General features: G+C 36.4%; 1 protein-coding gene across 3 annotated transcripts in view; it reads left to right on the top strand.

The window, feature by feature from the left end:
- The window catches only part of GRIK2 (glutamate ionotropic receptor kainate type subunit 2), a 360,582-nt gene that overhangs the window by 261,721 nt on the left and 77,125 nt on the right, over positions 1-21,736 (top strand). For all 3 annotated transcript variants that reach the window (XM_085056272.1, XM_085056271.1, XM_085056273.1), the window contains exons 13-14: positions 2,258-2,376; positions 6,159-6,376. In XM_085056272.1, the coding sequence (XP_084912398.1) occupies positions 2,258-2,376; positions 6,159-6,376 (337 nt within the window). The remainder of the gene's footprint in view (positions 1-2,257; positions 2,377-6,158; positions 6,377-21,736) is intronic.

The following is a 21,736-nucleotide window of genomic DNA, read 5'->3' as shown; positions in this document are numbered from 1 at the left end:
CTCTGATTTATGACTATTTATTGCACTAGGCTAGACAGCATGCAAATTATACACATATGTATTAGAAAATATATATATTAAAGATCTATAGCTTAAGATTATTACATTAAACAATCTAATATCACACATTAAATAAAAAAAAAAAATCCCTAATAGGCCCATATTAATTGCCCTTACTTTCTAAATAGAGAATTCTAAAACTATAAGAACTCAGATTGGATTATTTCTTTTTCCTAGAGCCATCTTGTGTGTCAGGTTGTTTCTTCCTTTCCTTACAACTATGGACAATTTTTCCGCCCTTAAAAATAATATACAAAATAATTCGATATCAGAACAAAAAGATGAAAAGATAAAGTTATGTTTTAGATAGTTCAATAATGTTGCAATCCCTAAAAAGAACACTTGAATATTTATATTAATTTTAAATCTCTGAAATATGTTTGCTTTATCTAGCAAACATTTTCCTCACAAGAAAAAGTCATTTTCCCATCCAGTCTTCAAATATCTCTCAGCAAAAGAATATAAAAATCTGCTTCAGCTTCACCAAGCAGTTGGTTTCCAGGTTTTGTTGGACTGACAACAACGTGGCATGACAGGTATTTCGATTTTTAATGAGACAGTAAACTTTTGATCTAGTTTTGCTACAAAGTAATAGAACAATTCAGGTCGCAATGTTTGATTAGAACCCAAACAAAATTTTGAACAGCATATCAGTAGTACTTTGGAGATCCAAATGAAACAGTTCTTTGTCAAATAGAAACTTTTAAGACAAGAGGTGTTTCAACATTACATTAAGAGCTTAAAAGCAGAACATTTGATTTCCTGTGTTATAATATGTTTGAAATATTATTGTGAAGAAAATTGCATTTTTCAAAATGACAGATGCATTATTCAGATAGCTTTGATTATAAGGTACATCAAAAAAGTTCTTTTGTAAAGGCTGCCTATCCGAGGGTTTTTAACAGAGTGGCTTTAATGATTTGAGAAATTATGAAAATACATTAATATTGATTTAATAATTAAAAACTGTAATATTATTAATTATTGTGCTGGTTTCTTGTGCTGGTTCCATTCTAATGTGTTGCAGTGATTTTCATTTTTTTTGCTCAAATATATTATGCACATGCATTAACTTATATTCATTATCAAAGATTTAAAGTCATGATTTAACCATAAAATAAAAGTCCCTCTCAACAGTGTGTCTCCAAGTCCAGGCATGATGATTAAATCTCCTAAATTATTAGAATAATTGTGCACATTGGAATTTAAAGTTCTACAAAGGTATAATGAGGAAGAGAGAACTGAAAATCTTTTTTTCTAAAAGAAATTGTAACAAAGAATAATTTATCTAGACATGTTTGCTTGTTTTAGCTACAATTGATAAAATAATGTTTAGATATGAATGCATCATAATGCACAGCAATTGCAAAGCCATGAATTAAAATAGATTGATTGTATATAATCTGCTTGAAATCTATTGTCAGACTCAGGCATCTTTCTACTATATTTTTTCTATTTTTGAGATAATTAGTTTGTCTTTTCTTTTATGTTTATGTTTATCTTTTTATTTTTCTTTTTTTTTTTTCTTTTCTCAGAGCCTGGCCCTGCAAGGTGCTTGTGAGTGTCCCCAGCTTCTTTTGGAAAACCATTCCAGGGATGCTACTGTGCACCTCACAGGACAGGATGCAATTCCTTTAATTTGCTATAGTATTTTTTTCTGTGAATTGTAGTGTTTATTACCCTTGTTTGGTGATTAAGAATGTCATTTTTACTGCTAACTATTTATTTTCTGTTACATCCATTATTTGTAATTTTGCTGAGAAAAACATTTTGCCCAATGTAAATTTTTCTAGTTAATTTATAATTAACACATATTATATTTTCTTTCAAGATGCAAAATACCGACACAGTGGTTATAAGAACCTAATCCTAAATGGCACCAATTGGCTGTAATCTTATTGATGTCAATAGAAGAATAAGTGCTTTGATGTTTACAGGTGGCACTTGGAGCCTTTCAGAGCAAATCTGTATGCAACTTTATTAGTATCAGCAATAGTTAAGAATGTGGATTTCAATATTGTTTTATCTTTTAATATTGCTGTTAAATATATTGCAATCACACTGTAAAAACTTTCAATCACTATTTTCTTTATAACCTTTCTTGTTTTTCTTTTTCTTTTGCAGCAGATTTGCTGGATAGACTTTGTGATGTGGCTGCATTTTAAATCTGTTCTTTTTTTTCTGTCAATTACCACAGGTTTAGTCCCTATGAGTGGTATAATCCACATCCTTGCAACCCTGATTCAGACGTGGTGGAAAACAATTTTACCTTGCTAAATAGTTTCTGGTTTGGAGTTGGAGCTCTCATGCAGCAAGGTATACGACTCAGTCTGCTCTTTCTCTTGGGCACCATGTCCCACTTTTTGCTGGGGGTAACAACTCTCTGGCGCAAGTCACTTGCATGGGTGCCTCTGTGCATGTAGCCATAAACCAGCTTTTTTACAATTATGTATCCAGGCATTCCCAAACACCACCTTAGGAATTAGTCTGAAGACAGATAAAAATTTTAAAACTTAAAAGATGTAGTTTATAAAAATGTACTATATAATTGTAGTATATAAAAAATGTAGCATGTAGTTTATTTCCTAAAGAAGATACCCTTACTGCATAATTCAATGAGCTAATCTGTCCATTACCTAGAAAAAACTTCATTTAAACAACCTAAAAAATAGTATGACTTTGTCAGGTAAGAGTATGATGTAAAAGTCTATAATTTGTTTAATTTTGGTCTAGAAACCCTTCAATTACAGAAAGATTTTATCTAGTAGCTAGAACATTTAAAATAAAAAGATAATACTAGAGATTTAATTCTGCCCAGCCACAGTTTATATTTTTAAAATCAGAATGACCATTCTTAAAGATTTAAATAAAAAGTCTATATTCAACAATCCATGCACTGAGAAACTGATGTCATTGATAACATTAAAAGTGGCAGCTTGTAGTCATATTGCTCAGAGTAAAACCAACAACCAGTTTTAGCTATGTCTTAGAAAAATGCTTAAGCACATTCTTAAAAATCTGTGATTTCCTTACCATATTCCTCTTATTTTGAAAGCATACCAAATATATAAATCCATAAAAATATATCACCATTTTATTACCCTTTTCCATAAGGATTTGAACACAGTCATATAATATCAGACACATTTGAATAGTACAGATTCAGTTTTGCTCTGACATTTCAGAGGGCAGTATAATGTAATATGAAAGATTGTTAGTCCTGTTAAAGAACCGTTAAAAGGAATGACTTTTCTTTCTGGAAAAATAACCATTGCATATCCCCAAAAAATAATAGAAAATGTTGGCAGAAACAAGTGCATATTGGTAGAGTTGTTTCAATGGATTTACCTGAGCAATCATTTTTAAAACTTCCCTTTATAAATACACCAGCTATAAATAAATCCTGGTTTTAACACATCAAATGAATTAATGAATCTTTCCTGTAACTGCAGTAAATGTTCTGTCATATATCAGGTTGGTAAGCTTAAAAATCTCTAAGACCAGAGCAAAAAGACTACTATGCTGAGAAAAAACATGAATTAACAGCTCAAAGAAATCAGGATTTCAAATCAGAAATAAAAATACTGCTATAGTTGTCTAGGTGTTTAGTATCAACTAAGTTGTCAATATACATTTCAAGAAATTATATAGTTGAAGCACAATTGCCAAATACATGTTTGTAAGATAATGATTGCTTTCAAAGAAGTTATCGAAAAAAGGGATACTGAATGGAAGAAGGTATTTTGAATTCCATTCACAGTTCTCAGGATTGTCAGAATCATTATCAATGCTGACTTTTATTTCTTATGTGGCTGTATGCTACTTCATATTTCTGGAGCATAGAAAAAGCTGTTTAAATTTTCGCATCATCTTTTGGAAGAAAAAGGTATTTTAGTCCCTCACAACTCAACTTTTTTTGAGACTCAAAATAAGAAAGAAACCCCAGCCTTCATTTTAAAAGATATCTTTGGAGAATAATAGTTTTCCAGGAAGGAAAACTAGTTATTCAGAATTAAGGCTGACCCTATGTCCTTGCCTTTTATTGTTTTACCTTTACTTAGTTCATCCTTTAATAAACTTTAAAGGCACCATTCCTAGGACACAGTATCAGTCTTGATTTTGATTATTGCTTCTCAAAAACCTAAAGGCATCTAAAAGTAGGCTTTTAGACAAGCATGGAAGTTCTCACCTAATAGCGATAATTTTCCATTAGAAACAGTATAAAAACACTTTAGCCATACTCACATTAACTTATTAAGTGCTGCTTCTTTAAAAAAATTGCTTAGTGCTGGAGGATACATGATAGAGGAAACTCATACATGTCTTGCTGGCACCTCTCGCTCCCAGGAAACTGTGGGATATAGTGCTGGACATGACGTTACCTTGGGTACATGACAGTCAGCCCCTGACCAGGCTCTGTTTCATGGGCCCAGGTGGCACTCGCTTTCAGTCCTTGGTAAGGTATGAACTTGTGGTAACTGGGGTAATTGCAGCGAATGTTTCCACTCTTCTTTTCTTCCCAGTCCTATCTGACTTTACTGGTGTTGGTTTTTAAATGAAGCGAGAGCAATTAAAAAGAGTTCATTATGGTGGGCTTGTTGGGAAATCTCTTAGTGTTATGGTGTCTAAGTGTCTGACTAACAGGGCGTAGGAGCAACTACATCAGACAGGTACTTTTCTACTTTTTCCCTTGCAGAATTCTAGGCAGAGTCTGGCGCTGGAGTTGGCTGTCATGTCCAAGTCTGTCAGCCTTTTTTGTTTGAAACAGCAAGGGTAAGATGAACTGCAGGGTAAGATGGGCTGTTTTTGAATACAGTAGTCCAGTTATGATACCACTTCTTTTTTTCCTTTTCTTTGGTTTTCTTCCTCCCTCCCTCCGTCCCTCCCCAGTCCTTCTGGTTTTTTTTGGCATTGAGTTTGGAAGTTTGACATAATCTTTCACTTATTTGAAGATGTGTTACCTTGCTGGACCAGTTCCTTAACTAATTCAAATATAAGCACTAAAATTTAACAGGAATAAAATAGTCCATCTTGCCTTCATTCCATTTTACCCAGGAGTTTTAAGAGCAAGCATAGTAACCAATTAACAAAAAGAGATTGTTTCGGTACAATGGTATAGTCAGTATGGTAAAACTGTTTCCTTGAAAACAAGTTTCCGGATAAATCTAAAAGATCTTACATAAAGTTCTTAAAATGAAGATTGAAATTGTTTATTTGACATCATTAGAAATTTCATTTCATTCAATTATAACATTATGGAAAAAATCCATACATGATCATTTATAATAAATATTTGTGATTGTATATTACAATGAATTTAATTTATTCCTATTTTTAGTAATTAGGCACAAGAGGAGCTTATGTGCTTCAATTTGTCTCATTAGGCTCTAAATTAGCATTAAAAATTATGCAAATTACTATACAGTGTCTGTCTCCCCCTCCATTCTTTAGTGCCATGAGCAGGCAACTCCAGCAATGCATTATAATCTATCTTTATCTAGTTTATGCATAGAAGTCTAATATTTTTATTGCTACTCTATCAAATTGAATTGTGTGGCATAGCCACCCGTATTTATATGAAATTGTGGGGCTAAACATAGAGATGGGAGATGTAAATTTTTTTGATCTAAAGATTTAATAAACTGTCCTTTACAGCAATGCAAATGACAAAACTCAAAAGAATATTTAAAATATATTTCAGACTTTTTTTTCAGATATCAAATCCTTTCTTTCACATCTGGTCCCTTCATCAATTGCTTAGTTTTTTCTGGAAAGCAAGTTAAAGTACCTGTTTTTTTCATATTGGAATTTATGTATATATAAATATATATATATTTAAAAATTTAAAATGGCACTGATCATTGAATCTCCCATTACTATCTTTTTATTCCACAGCTCTGAAAAGATCTCTTTTTATAAATTTAACCAGTTATTTTTCATTTCAGTTGTGTGTGTTTGTACAAGCAGCACATGTAAACCTGTAGCTTAAAGGTTTTTTTGCACAGTGATTCCATCTCCCCACTGTGGCAAAAAGTGCTGAACACTTATTAATTGTTTTCTGTGCATCAGTTTCACCTTTCTCCCCTGGTTTTCGTTAGGTTCTGAGCTCATGCCTAAAGCCCTCTCCACCAGGATAGTGGGAGGCATTTGGTGGTTTTTCACACTTATCATCATTTCCTCGTACACTGCTAACCTAGCCGCCTTTCTGACAGTGGAACGTATGGAATCCCCTATTGACTCTGCTGATGATTTGGCCAAACAGACAAAGATAGAGTATGGGGCAGTTGAAGATGGAGCAACCATGACTTTTTTCAAGGTAAGCTTTATGTCCTGTTTTAGAAAATGCACTGTCCTGATTTGCGGGGAAGCTTTTGCACCTTGCTGAGGGGCAACTGGTATGATTCCTGATGTTGTCAAAAATAAGTAAAAAACTTTTTTTTATGATTAAAAATATAGCAAAATAGTCAAATGAAAAATCTCTCATAGAAAATAAAAAGTTTTTTTGATGATTGTCTCTTAAAGAATTTAATTTTGAGCAGTGAAGAACATGAAGAAACCTGAATACTTTGCTCAGATCTTCTATAGCTGTGTACAAGATTAAGTTTTGTCAGATTAAAAGTTTCTTTTAGTTCACCAGCATTATATCTAGCTGTAGTCTTTACTCAAGAAACATTAAGTGTATTAGTGGCTGTACTGAGAAGAACATTTTGGACATTGTAATTTTGAGAAAGTAAAAAGCTAAGATTACTCCAGTTTTTCTATTCCTTTTAACTTGTTATTAAGACAATTCCATTTGAAATATAGTTAGGTATGATACTGAATTAGAGAAAAATATTTATTTTCTAGTTTCATCAAGAATTTAAGTGGATTTTAATTAGTGAGAAGTATTTATGAAGGGAGAGAAGAAGGTTTGTTCTCTAACCCCTGGTGTTTAATGGCACAGAGGGGTCTCAGATCTTCCAGAGAGAGAGGTGTTTAACATATTTGCCTGATCTTTAGTACTTTTCAAAGACTTTTAGCTAATGTATTCTAGTTTTAAAAGTTATTATGCCATCACCCGAAACTCTAAATTGTGACATTGGCATTTGTGATTAGTCAAACTGAGGACCAAGGTAACTTGTAAACTGGCACTGAAATTGAAGACTGTGTGCTCAGTTTCTCTCATCAAATTCAGACACCACAAAATTTGTTTGTATATGAAAGCTAAATAATCACTACTTAGTCTTATGACCTTAGACCTTGTACCCAATCCACTTAAAGTCTTATTTTAAAATATTTTCTTGCATTTTCTTTTTTTTTTTTATATAAGGAAATTACATTCCTGAAACAATTAGTTTTTAGAGAATAGAAGTATGTTTTGAAAACTCGCAAATACAGATGTACTATGTTGACCAAATGCCAGGCACCCACAGCAGCTACTCACTTGTCTTCTCCCCTGCCACAGCTGGGCAGAGAAGAGAGGAAATAAAAAAAAAATTAACACAGGGGCTCATGAGTTGAGATGGGGAAGCAGGAGAAAACGCTCCAAGAACAAAACAGGATGAACTTAAGTTGCAGAGTGAGATTTATTAATAAGAAAGTCAGAGGAAGATAATGAGAAGTAAAATAATCCCTTTAAAGACACCATTCTTCCCCCCAGCCCCTCCCTCCTTCCCACCTACCATGCAGGAGGACAGGGTGTGGGGGGTTTGGGTCCATTCATCACCAGAATCTTCTTCCACTACTTAGGAAGAGTCCTTCCCCTGCATTGCCATGGGGTCCCTCCCATGGAAGACAGCTAGAGAATACTAAAATATAGAAAAAGCACTCAAGAACAAGCATGTGACAAAACAGTTTAAAATGCCATATATTATATTCTCTAACATATAGATAACTGAATATCAAGTAGGAAGTAACACTGCCTTTTAAAGAGGCATTAAGCAAATTACTAATGAAGTTTTGTGTCCTATTCTGGTGATCACACTTTGAAAATATGCTTAAAATTGGAAAGTGTTCATTAAAGGTGAAAGAATGACTATGGGTCTGGAAATAAGCGTTGCAGTTAGAGGCTAAAGATCTGTCTGTTTAATCTGCTGAAGAGAAGGTTAAGAGGTGACTTGATCATGGCTTGCAAATGCCTTAATGGGAATCAGACTTTTGACAGTAGATGACTCTCTAATCTAGCAGAAAAAGGCATAATGAGATCCAATGTTTCATAGCTGAATTTAGGCAAATTCACACTAGAAATAAGGTGCATATTTTTAAGAATGAGAGTCATTAACCACTGGTACAATTTATCTAGGAGAGGGTTGGATTTATCCTTCACAGGCAGCCATTATGAGGAAGATAGATGCAGCATAGCCCAAGCATGTTATTCATTTGATTTAGAGGCTACTTGATGAAACAGCCTTCATTATACAGGAAGTCAGATTAGATTTTAGTAGTACCCTCGTACTTCAAAAATCTAAGAGAGTATGAGTTCTGGGGGTGGGAGTTTCACAAAGATAATTGAGAAGATAAATTTATCATCTGTGTGTATGTTTTTCCTTAGCTACTTTGTCTTTTTTTAATGAGAGTGGATTGAGTAAAACAGTGGCACTGTGTTACAACAAGAAATAAAGACACCAGATGGTTTGCTAATGTTAAATGAAATTATCATATCTTGGTAATAGTTATTAGTTCCAATCACAGTGAGGCTCAGTAGCTGCCCAGGAGACTGACAGTAATTTTGGCATAAATTAGCTATATAGCAGTCCATTGAATTCTTTCCTTAAAAAAACTTTGGAGCTTGGCCAAAGCTGTCTGGTGCTAAAACAAAAGAAGAACCTATCATGGAGGAAAACCTAAATGAGTATCAGACAAACAAGCTAACTGCTGGATTAAAACCCTCTGAAGGTAAAATCTTGGAGAGCTCATGGGATATATATTGAAAATGCTGTTACCCTTGTGAGTCAAACATCCTTGTGAAATAGCTTTGATGAAAAAGGAGAATGTTGTCTTCAGGGTTTTACTAGGTTCTTCATCTCATGCTTCCTCATGGTCTGAAAAACATGCACTACAACTCTTTTGGAAGCCAGAAAGGAAAAGGAAAATTTCAGTGCTCTCTCCTCTTAAGATCTGCTTATCTGGTCTGAGCATGGAGAGGAAATAGTTTTACAAATTTTATGTGCCTAGTGGGTCTGCTCAGCTAATTCATTGTGAACAATGAAGAAAACCTTAGTATTGTCCTAGAACTAGAAGGTAAGATATGTGAAAGTAAATTCCATGCCTTATCTGCTGTTAGACTAGTAGTTTCCACTCCTGATACATGCAATGGTGTTTCTCAAATTATGGATTTTTTCTTAGTTAAGAAGTTCTCTTCCTTTCTCTTGTCTGCTTTTGTTGGTATTGACCACTTTCAAATTTCAGAAGCCTGTCTTTCTTCCTGTTTGGACTAAAATAAAAAGCATTTATTATTTTCATGAAAAGTAGTTGTCATGGTTTGACCCTGGCTAAATGCCAGGTACCTACTACGTTTGCTTTCTTTGCTCTCTTCTGCCACAGATGTGCAGGAGAGGGAGGCAAAAAAACTCTTAAACACACACACACTGGACTCATCAGTTGAGATAAAGCATTGGTGGGAGGACGCACTGAGAAAGGGCAAAAACAGAATGAAAACTTAAAGCTGCAAAGGGATTTATTAACCTAACAGAGCTGGAGGATAAATAAGAAGTAAAAATAAGCTCCTAAGTCACTGTTCTTTCTGTCACCGCCCTCCCTCTTAAGACAGCATTTCTCTGCTCACCCCTGTCCCTCCTTCCAACTAACAGCTCGGGTAGGGTATGGGGATTTTTTCTTAGTACATTCATCACCACAATCCTTTTGCTACAAACACTGTTTCTCTGCTTACCCCCTCCCTCCTTCCAACCAGCAGTATGATGGGTGCACGGTAAGGGTTTTTTTCCTTTGGTCAGTCCAAGATTTCTTCCACTGCTCAGGGAGAGGGGGTCTCTACTTAGCCATGGGGTCCCTCCCACAAGACACAGTCCTCTGGGAATTTCTTTGGTGTGGGTCCAATCTCACAAGCAGCATCTCACCCAAATTCTGCTGCAACATGAGTTTTTTTAGAGTGGAGTTCCATAGAGTGAAGACTTCCAAGCTGAGGCCAGGCTGCTTCCATTCCAGGAGCGAAGCCTTTCTCTCCCTTGCAAGGCCTTTGCAGTTTTAACTCTTTATATGAGACTCCCACTGGATCACAGCTTCTTCCAGGCATCCACCTGCTCCTCTGGAGTGGGCTGTGGGTGGATTTCTGCACTCCTGTGGACTCCATGGGCTGCAGGGGGACCTCCTGCTCCCCCCATGGCCTTCACCACGGCTAGCAGAGAGTTTTCAGCTCTCGTGCCTGGAGCACCTCCTCCCCCACCTTCTCCATTGACTTTGGTGTCTCCATGTTGTTTTCCCTTTGCATATTTTCACCTCTTCCTCCTCCTCCTCTAGCTAAAAAGAAGTGCATGACTACTTTGTTTTGTTTTCTTCTTAAATATGTTTTCACAGAGGTGTAACTAACATCTTTAATTGGCCCAGACTTGGCCAGCAGCATGTCCATCATCTTCAGAGCCATCAGAGATTGGCTCTGCTGGACAGGGTAAAAAACTTCCAGAACCTTCACTCAGGACACACAGCAGACATCTTTGTGCCCCTCCGCACCCTTCAGACACTTCTTCAGGCCTACTACACCAGCTTTTGAAGGGTTTAAGTTTCTCTTGGATGTTAAAGATACCTTGTTGATGTTCTGGGCTAAGCAAAACCACCACAGTAGTGATCTCACACTAACTGTTCTTGCACAAAAAAACTTAGATTTTTTGTTGCCTCTGATTTCTGTGATCTCTCAGTTTATGTTTCTCAACATTCCACTGTTGGTTTTCTTGCTGAATGGCAATTCTGAAATTGAGAAGAATATTAATTCTACTCTGCATCTATTTGTATCACACTTCTCCATCCTCACACACAAAATACTAGTTCAACACATATGCATGTATTTGGTCTACAATGTTACAACTTTTTTTGTGAAGCTGTCATGTGCTTTTGTTTTTCCCATAACTTTTCATACCTGAAACTTTCAATGTCAGAATTTCTTTCTTTCTATGCTTTTGTACCGTACCAGGCACAATGGAACTTTTCTTACTTATGGTTACTAGGCATCTGCATACCAACTAGTAAAAGAAAGTACTTTTTCATTCTCTAATGGCAGTAAATGAGTGTCATTACTTCTGTATCATGAACTGAAGGTCTTAGCTCTCTGTGAGATGTGTATTTTATATCCTTGTTTTGTTGATAACGAAGCTGAGACACTATAAGGGATTGCATCTTTAGTGAAAAGGAAGATAGGGAACTAATTCTGGTGAAAGTAATTTAGAAAAGCTGACTCACACACCTTAGTATTATCTGATAGACTGACTATTCTATTTATCATTTACATTTGCAGGTTTCTTTCCTTTTCTTCTTTAGGCCAATTTTTGTATTCCAGCTCTACTTTTCTTCGATATAGTTCATTTCTTCCTGCACTGCTTTCTTTCTATAAAGATCCATGCTGCTGTGCCTTTTTAGTAATTTTCCTTTTCCCCCACCCCCTCACATTGTACCCTAGCCATTTTGTTGCCACCTCTCTGAGGAAATTTAGGGGAGCAACAGTTCTGCACTGTGTCTTATCTTCCTCTTCCACATTCTCAGCCTGTTGTTAAAAGAAATAGCATTAAGCTCTACCTGTACATTACAAAGTCTCAGAAACAGTCTCTTAAAGCTGAAGGAAGGAGTTATAGGGGAATTTTCCCACTGCTTGCAACTGGAGTACAAGTGACAGATTGTCTGACATAAACAGAAGAATAGCAGTAAAAATAAGCGTATTAATGTCATTCATTTGCCATGAGGGAGGTTGGCCTTGACATGCATAAAGCCAGTATTTCAGTGAGTTTTTCAAGCCTGGGTTTGAACGCTGCTACAGAGAAATGATATCTATTTGTTTAACAAGTGAAGATGTCATGCAAGCACATTGATGTATACACACAGAAAACCTTTAGCTGAATGCTTCAAAAAAAACCATCATGAAGTTTGATAGTGTGCGTTAATTATTTGGTGCAATTGTTGCAAGTCAAAGATGACAGAAGAGCTGCTTGTGAGCTTCTCAAATATCCAGTGACTGACAGTGACTAAGGGAAAACAATCTTTTGAGTCACAGCTTCCATGTACTAATTTGGGTAATGCATAAAAAATAATTGGTAGCAGATACTACAGATACATGTTCAATTTGATTTACTATTATTTCACTTTATAGATAAGTTGTATTTTGATGTAACAAATACAGACTTGTTCTTGCATGAAAACACATGTGGTATATTTGATTAAAAAGGGAATTGAATATAAATACCATGTAAACTTTTTAAACTTATTTTTGATCATGATGGTTTGGACCTAACTGCTAGAAAAACCTACAGCTGAAATGCATCATCTCCTCTTTGCCATGATTCCCTCTTTGCAAGAACACTATTTAGTTAACCACTTCTTCTTTTAATGTACAAGAAATGCAAATATAGTTGTAAATCTCTAAAGCAAGGTCGGTGGTCACTCCATAAACTTACAAGAACTTCATCTGCAATAGCAGAGCCCGTGAGAATGAGATATAGGTTTTGTCCAAAGATCTCAAAACATGTCTGCCTCAGTGAGTTCTACTTATTTGTGTGAAAGATCAGGGAGGTTAAGCAATGGTAGGTAGGTTATATGATACATTAACACAGACTATAACAAGAAGAGCAGTGCACTTGAATTCTATATAGAAGAAATTACAATAAATTTGGTACTATTAGGTTCTCTGAGGTGAACTGTCCTTCTTATGAATTTGAAGGCAGAAAGCGGAACAAATTCAAATAAAGGGCTTCATTCCAAATAACTGTCTAGGTACAGAGACAAGGGTTTTATGCTGTCTTGACCCTTACCTCATCTTAGAGTGACTACTATTCCTGCAGTAAATAAGAGCATATGTTTAGCTTCATGTTGCATTTCAGTGCTGAAGCATGAAACTTAAAATAGATGGAATGTGATGGAAATTCACTACCCTTTCACCCTCATCTTTGTCTACACCTATGCCTTTTCCCTTCCCTTTCTCCTTTGCCTGTTCCTCATTTCTTATACACTTTCCCCCATTGGTAAGGACTGAAAAAGATGAGCACAATGACTAGTCAACTTTTCACTCCTAAAAAGATTTATACTGCATTATTCTATCTATCCTGATACTAAGCACTCATAATAAGCTGCTGGATAACATTTGTTTATACTCCAAAATTGCAGAATTCATATTTATCATTTACATCTGTCTCAGGCTACAGGTCTTAGAAATGGATGAAACATGTACAAATGTCTTTTGATGTCCTCTCAAAGAAAAGAAATATAACTTTCCAGTGAAAACAAGAGTATACATTCACAATAAATAAAATATTGAAACAAATCATTAAGATATGAATTCGGTCCCCACTAGTTATTTTTGAAGGCAAGTCAAAGAGAGACATCAAAAATAAATGAAAAGTTGGCATTAGGAAAATTCTGGTTTGTCTTTGAATCAATTAATATTTTCCATAGCTCAATATCTGTTTCTGCCTTACCTAAAATCTTCAGATAGAAAAAAGTTTTATGCTGATCTCCCCACTGAACTCTTAGGCTACCCTGAAGTTCCTGTCCCAAAAGTATTTCAGAGTATGAATATTAAATAGAGCTAAAATAAACATGCAAACAAGAAGCTGTCCTTTGCATTATTTTTCAAAATTGCATCCAACAATATGTATTAATTAGTGCATATCTATTAATGATCAATACTGTAGATACATGGTGGAGTTGGTCTGGATAAAGTTTCTCAGTGTATAAGGCGTGATAAAATATAGCAAGATCTAATTTCCAGTTGGATAGAAATATGGGATATAAGAATTCAGAGCCCAGACTGGGTAAAAAAATAACAACTTTATATTTTTCCTTAGAATGTCAAGCCTAATATGCATATATTGCCCAAACCATAATTTGAGTCCTAAATTGTGCCAGGATTATTTATCAGCAAACGACAAGATTTTCTATCAAATGTAGATAATTCAGATGTAATAATCTAGAGATTTGAAAAATCATTTTGTAGTTAAGAGAAACTCATTCTGCCTCTTTTTTTTTTGGAGAATATATAGTGATGCCACTGAAGACAATCACAGACTCACAAAATGGGTAAGGTTAGCAGGGACCGCAATGGATCATCTCATCCAACCTCCCTGCTCAAACAGGGTCATCCTAGAGCATGTTGCATGGAATTGTGTCCAGACAGTTTTTGAATGTCTCCAGTGAGGGAGACTCCACAACCTCTCTGGGCAATCTGTTCCTGTGCCCATTCATTCATTCACACAGTAAAGAAGTTTTTGCTCATATTCAGACAGAACTTCCTTTGGATCAGCTTCTGCCCATTGCCTCTTGTCCTCCTTCCATCCTCTTGATGGCTCCATCCTCTTTACACCATCCCTTCAGATACTTATCCACATTGATGTTGTCCCCTCTCATTCATCTCTTCACGAGGCCAAACAGGCAAGGCTCCCTCAGCCACTCCTCATAAGAGATACTGCAGTCCCTTACTTATCTTCATAGCCCTCCACTGGATTTGTTCCAGTAGTTCCATATCTCTCTTGTACTGAGGAGCCCAGAACTGGTCACAGCACTCCAGATATGGCATCACTAAGGCTGAGTAGAGGGGCAGGATCACCTCCCTCAACCTGCTAGCAATGCTCTACCTAATGCACCCCAGGATACTATTTGCTTTCCTTTGAAGTCAGATGGAGTTTAATCACCACTAATTCCTGCAAATTGCTTTTTTCAATAGCTTTTTTGTTTTTTGTTGGGTTTTTTTGAGATCACTTTAAGCCAATGTAACTGTGAGTAGTCCAACCTCTACTCCTACCTTCAGCCTCAAGCAGTGTTTGCTCTACATACCATAGGCCTGTGGCAAGAGTCAACCCAGCTTTCTGATCCAGCTGCAAATGAACCTTTTTGTTGTTGCTGTATTTTTATTTTTCAGTTGTGAAGAAAGCTGCTCTGGCTGCTAGAATGCTAGAACTGATGGGAGTGGAGCAGAGTGTCATTACATGGCAGGGAAATCTTTTATCACCATGCTAAATGTGAAAGCCACTGGGAATCCACACCATTGGGAATTGAATCATGTTGCTTAGACATTAGAAAGTGTGAAAATGAGAAAATCAACAACATTGAAATTGCTGATACTTCCAATGCACATTTTCTTTATGAACTAATATGGGTTTTTTCTTAACTGGTTTACACATTTTGCTTCCTTTCCCTTACCTGATGCCCTTCACTGACTGGCCTGTTCTGGGCCTTCAATGACACTGCTGACAGGATCATTTGTAAGAGAATTACTGTCTCAGGGTTCTCATCATAAGTTTAGTTGCAAGGGTTTTTCCTCAGCAATGCATAACCTAATTGCTATCTCTCCTTATCACCTTTCTCTCCTCCTGATGCTTTCCCCAGGAGGCAGGGCAAGAACACTCTCCTTTTTTCTTCTCTTTTCAGCTTTTTTTCCCTTTATGTTTGTCTTCAGATCTTGAGCAAGGTGAGAAAGGGAACTGAACTAGATCATAGAGAAACCTTTCATGTTCTGTATGAAACACATAATTCAGAGACAGGGTTTGTTTAGGAAATTCAGAGTACATCTGAACATTTTTAACTATCAGAGTCTAAAAAAAAAGTGTCTTGCTCTTCAAAGCAAATAGAATTGTCGCCAAATAGCCATGTAAAGTTTGCCAGATTTGATTTATGACTCATCCTGGGAATGTGATTCAGAAACAATTCTCCAAAGTGAACTGGGCCTTGGTTCAGCCATTTTTTTTGTGAGATCTTGCCATATGAGCAACCTTCAGTGCTGAATTCTGGCCCACTAAAACAGCTTGAAAGCCTCCATTCATTAGCAGAGGTGAACTCTTAGTTCTGCCTGTCAATTTATATATCGTAGTACTGAGGTGTTGTCCAACTACATTAGCATTGTTTTGTGTAGAGAAATATTTTCAGTGCCAGAATTGCCCCAGACATCACCTAAAGTCTTATTATGCTGATGAATTTCTTCTCCAGATTTATTAATTTCTCCAAACAGAGTGCTTATTGAGATTGATTAAACCATCCTTTTTGCAATATATCTATGGTAATAATTATGTAATTATGCAAGCCATTTTGCCTTTTAGGCATTTTTCTGTATCCATGCATTAATTGAACTTGTATTTAATGTTTTAAAGATCCTTAATCTGTACAATATACTTTGCTAGTTTATAAAAAGGTGTACTAAGTATGCTTTAGAATCACTGAATCATAGAGTTTTTAGGTCAAAAAAGAGCTCTAAGGCTGAGTCTAACCATTAACCTAACACTACCAAGTCCACCACTAGGTCCTGTCCTTATGCACCTCACTTGCATGTCTTTTAAGTACCTCGAGGGACTGTGACAAAACTGCTGCCTTGGGCAGCCTGTTGCAATGCCTGACAGTCCTTTCCAGGAAGAAATTTTTACAAATATCCAGTCTTAACTTACCCTGACAAAACTTGAGGTCATTTCCTCTCATCCTATTGCATGTTACTTTGGAGAAGAGACTGACCCCTACCTTGCTACAACCTCCTTTCAGATATCTGTAGTGAATTAACACAAAGATGTCCCCTGAGGTTCTTATTCTTCAGGCTAAATACCTCCATCTCCCTCAGCTGGTCCTCATCAGACTTGTGCTCGAGACCCTCCACCAGCTCCATTGGACATTCTCTTGATATTTCAGCACCTCAGTGTCTTTCTGGGAACAAAGAGGCTCAGAACTGGGCACAGGTTTCGAGGTGTGGCCTCACCAGTGCCAAGTACAGTGGGACAATCACTGCCCTGGTCCTGCTGGCCACACTATTGCTGATACAAGCTAGGATAACATTGGCCTTCTTGGCCTCCTGGGCACAGCTGGCTCATGTTCAGCCAGTTGCCAACCAACATCCCCTGGTCCTTTTCTGCTGGGCAGCTTTCCAGAAGAGTTGCCCTTCCCACAGCCTGTAGCGTTGCATGGGGTTGTTGTGACCTAAGGGCAAGATCCAGCAATTGGCCTTGTTAAACCTCATACACATGGCTTCAGCCCCTCAATCCAGACTGGTCAGATCCCTCTGGAGAGCCTTTCTATCTTCCAGCAGATCAACACTCCCTCACAACTTGGTGTAATCCGCAAACTGACTGAGGGTGCATTTGATCTCCTCATCCAGACAACTGATAAAGATATTTAACAGGACTGGGCCCAGTACTGAGCCCTGGGGAATTCCACTTGGGACCAGCTGCAAACTGTCTATAACTCCGTTCGCCACCATTCTTTGTGCTTGGCCATACAAACATTTTTTTTACCCAGCAAAGAGTACATACATCCCTCCAAGCCATGAGCAGCCAGTTTTTTAAGATCATAGTAGCCTATTGATCAGAAAGAGATATTGAAATGCAATCTGCAAGCAAAATCCAGACAAGTTATCATGTGAACTGTTGTAATTTGAAAGAAGCATGAGAGCTTTTACTATATTAATACATACTATTAGTAAACTATTATTTGCTGACAAAATATATAACTTACCTTAAAATATTTGTTTGTGTATCTTTGCATTTGAGAGCTGAAATCTGTTACCACTCAACAATCTATAAAAATGGCAGATATCCTGGAGGCCTCTGAAGACTTGAATTTTTTGGTCTTTCTTTGAAGAACTCTTACTTTCTTTTGCTGCAGGCCAGTGGCAAGATAGAAATAGTTCTGTTCCTCTTTCTTTAGCTCTCACTTTTTTTTTTTTTTTTTAATACTAGTGATACCTTCCTTGACTTACAAGGACTCTTTCAGAACTGTTTAGAAGCTTCTATTTGACATTTCTGATAGAAGTTTCGTGTACTCTTTTATACATTTCCACCTTCTGAAAAAAGAATATGCATCCCTAAAGGAACTTTCTGTGAGACAGGAATACTAGAACCAAGAATTTTCTGTGATTTGATGCGAAGGCTGTCTACCTCTTCCTTTACCCTATTATCTGATCTGGCAAAGAAGCTTTTAGGATCATTTCTTTGATTCTAGGACTTTTTTTCTAAGCCTACCCATGTAGTTATCATTCAAATATATTTTTATTCAGGTTGAATTGCTAAGGAAATTACTTGGATTAGGAAACCAAACAACTGCTTGGTTTCCTAATTCATTTTATGGTTGCACCTTGTATTTCTGATACAGCTTTTGTTCCTCGAAGATCAGAGATGCTTGTCATAGTTCATTATAGATGTACAATCCAACAAGGGTATTCTAATCAGGAGTTTGGCTACCCCTAAAACCAGAAGTTAGTGGAGGAAACACTGGTTTTCAAGTTTCTTCTTCCAGTCACAGCCTGTTCATAATGAAGAAGATTTGGCTGTTTCAGTGGCTGTCTTTTCAAATCAGATCAGCAAAGACAAAAGGAGGATTGAAGGGAAACCATGGGGCTCATTTCACAGAAGTACTGAGGCCAATTATATTTTACATTCTTTTTAATATAATAACAAATTTCTGGACTTCTTTCCAAGCTAGAACTTGTTTTCTAAATATTTCAAATAAATGTCCTAATAATTACAAAAAAAATTGAGACTTTTGGTCTTAATCATTAGGTCTTCAATTTTAATTTCTGAAATGTGGAATTACTTTGGTAAATTGGATCTCTAACTTTTAGGGGAATAAATATGACAGCAAAACCACCAGCGCTGACAAAGGCTGGAGTTGCAATAACTTGTGATTTGAGATTTTTTATTTTATTTTTATATTTGTTGACATTAGTGAAGAAATAAAGTCATTAAAAACTTCCTGTTATGATGTATTTGTCATTCAAATTTTAATATTTTATTGTCTTACTCTGTATTGCATTACTCAAACCCTATTTTAATGTTATCAACTGCTACTGTAGTGAGTTTCACTCCATAGGTAAAATGCTTAGCAAAGGTAATTTATTATTCTTTTTAGATATAAGAATTGTAAAACTAGTGTGGCATCCCTAAACCAATAATGAGCGAAAGCAGGAATTCTCTGTCTTCCTGGAGTTTCTCCATATGCTTAGGACTATACTAGTAGACTGGTGAATTGGTGCACTGGTATAAAGGATATCAACTGTTGATTGAGAGAATTTAATAGGAAGGTATAACGCAGTGGGTGGAGGAGGGGTGGAACAGGCCTCTGCGTTTACCGAAAGCGTCTCTGAGGCTGTTGAGAGATCACTCCAGCCAGCACTGCTCTGGTGCTGTACAGAAAGACCCTTCTCACACCCGAGCTGGTGTAAGGCACAGATCCTCACTCACCCAGAGAGCTGGATAGCTTACACATTACCAGAGACAAAGAATCCAGAGGCTCAATCAGCTGGATGTTCCAGATATTTATTCCGAAGGGTTCCAGTGTGAAAGAGGAAGAGGAGACCCCAGGTGTGCCTAGATATAGGGATCACCTGGGGTCAGGGGAGAGGAGGCAGGGGGAACACCACAACCAATGGGGAGAAGGGAGGGATGGAGTCAGGGGTTAGGTTACAGCCAGGGGGATTTACATAATTTGGGGAGGGACTTATCGTGTTATTTGGACTGGGATGTTTCCGACCAGTGAAACTCTGCTGTACTGGGACCACTCGGCTCCCCAGCAGTTCCCGAGGTGGTATCATCTACCACCACAAAGGTATAATAATATCCTGTGTTTGGATCTCAAAGCCATAAAACACAAACACACACACACACACACACACACACACACACACAAACACACGATTTGTTTTACTAGGAAAGATGTAGGTTTTGACACATGCAAGGCAGGTTTCTCCTCACTCCAAAATGTAGATTCCTACTTTCCTCTTCAGTACTCATCTAGGTGCTCCTGACTGGCACTAGAAAGAAACTGAAAGGCACCAGAAAGTATTTCCTCTGTACTAAGCAACTGTCCTAGAAGTACAATGTTTTCCAGAGTTGCAGGAATTAACATGTATTGCCACTGTAGAGAAACTTGGGTTAGCACCTGGGTGTAGATGTTTAATGTGTAAGTGGCTGAAAGTGTTTAAGAAGGATCTTAGGCAATTTCTGGCCATTTTTAAGCAATAGATGATTATAGATCATATATGTATAAAATACAGTTTGACCATAGGGAACAGTGGTGATTTAAAAAATCTATGTACTCAAATGAATTAATTTTACAAGGAATAGTACACATAATTCCAATTCTATAATAAAACTGACTGACTTAAATAGCACAGAAGAAATATTCTTTTTCTTTTAGATTAATAGTTTAAAAACTGCAAAGATTCTTTTCTAACATGTTGGCACTGAAACGAACACATAAAAAACACCAAAAAGAAAAATCACTTTCATAGAAAATCATAGAAAAAGTTCATGTTTTGGCTTATAGTCTGAGCTGAAATATGGCCAAAATTATGATCTGTGTTTGTAAATGTTGTGTTTAGAAAGACTGAGCTGGTCACAATGAGTAAGCCACTGATTCCAAAAGCCTGTATTTCAAAAAAAGAAAAGAAGTAAAATAACAAAGGAGAAACACTATGTAACATTTTGATTTGTTTATATGGCTCCATGTGCTTGATCATATTAGAGGTTCAGTACATTTATCTTCCACCAGCCATGCAGGTGTTGCTGTGTCACCTGCTGTATAACTTGTCATTTTTGTTACATTTATAAGTTCAATAACATTTTTTATTAAATTAGAGAGACAGGTGCAGTCTTTTGATGTGCACATCAGTAATGTAAACATCAGTTTCATTTTTTGCATATTTTGTTGGAACTATGTAGTAACCTCAGCATATTCTATGTCAGAATTTTCATGGAAACTTGAAATTGAAGGGTACAGTTCATCTTGCATATGAGAGATTAGTAGGCTGACACAGCAAAATTAACAACCTTGTTTAGAGGAAAATAAAATTAGCCGACATCCAGAAAAAGCTACACCCTTTAACAGATTCTGAATCATTAATTATGTTTTGCAAATTTTATTTTTCTATAATTTTGGATTTCTTTATTAGAAATTGGATCAGGAAAATTATTAAAGCTAGAATAGAATATTTCAAATAGAAGGCATCTAGAGTAATCATCTAGTCCAACTGCCTGAGTAATCCAGGGCTGACCAAAAGTTAAAGCAAATTATTAAGGGCATTAGACAAAGGCCTTTTAAACACTGATAGGCCTGGGCCATTGGCAACCTCTCTAGAATGCCTGTCCCAGTGTCCAAAAACTGTTTTAAAAATTATTGCTAAAAAATCATGATTTCTCACCCCTGATTTTGAAGTAAGACTTTTGAAGTGGATTGTTTAAAGTAAAATGTATACTCAAATCTTTACATGGAGTTTCAAATATATTTTTTAAAATGTGTTCTATATCTCATCTTGAGCACATTCAAACTATATTTTTAGTAGTGAGCAAAACATGACAAGATCACTTTTAAAATGAAGGTCACTGGGCTAAACTTTCTTTTCCATCAAAATTAGGTAATCATGCACAAAGACCCTATTAGGAACAGTCTCTGGTATGTATTTGACATCTCCTGAACTGTTTTTTGTTTCTGTCCTGCTCACAAAATAATTTTTTTTTTCTTAGTTGTACTGGTTCAGCTTCAAGCAAATTAATTTTTGTGGGAGTAATTTAAGTAA

This window comes from Lichenostomus cassidix, chromosome 3 (genome assembly GCF_008360975.1).
Source record: "Lichenostomus cassidix isolate B80296 chromosome 3, HeHo_3.0, whole genome shotgun sequence".
Lineage (NCBI taxonomy): Eukaryota > Metazoa > Chordata > Aves > Passeriformes > Meliphagidae > Lichenostomus > Lichenostomus cassidix.
Note: the sequence above shows the minus strand (reverse complement) of the source record. Positions and strands in the feature narration are given on the sequence as shown.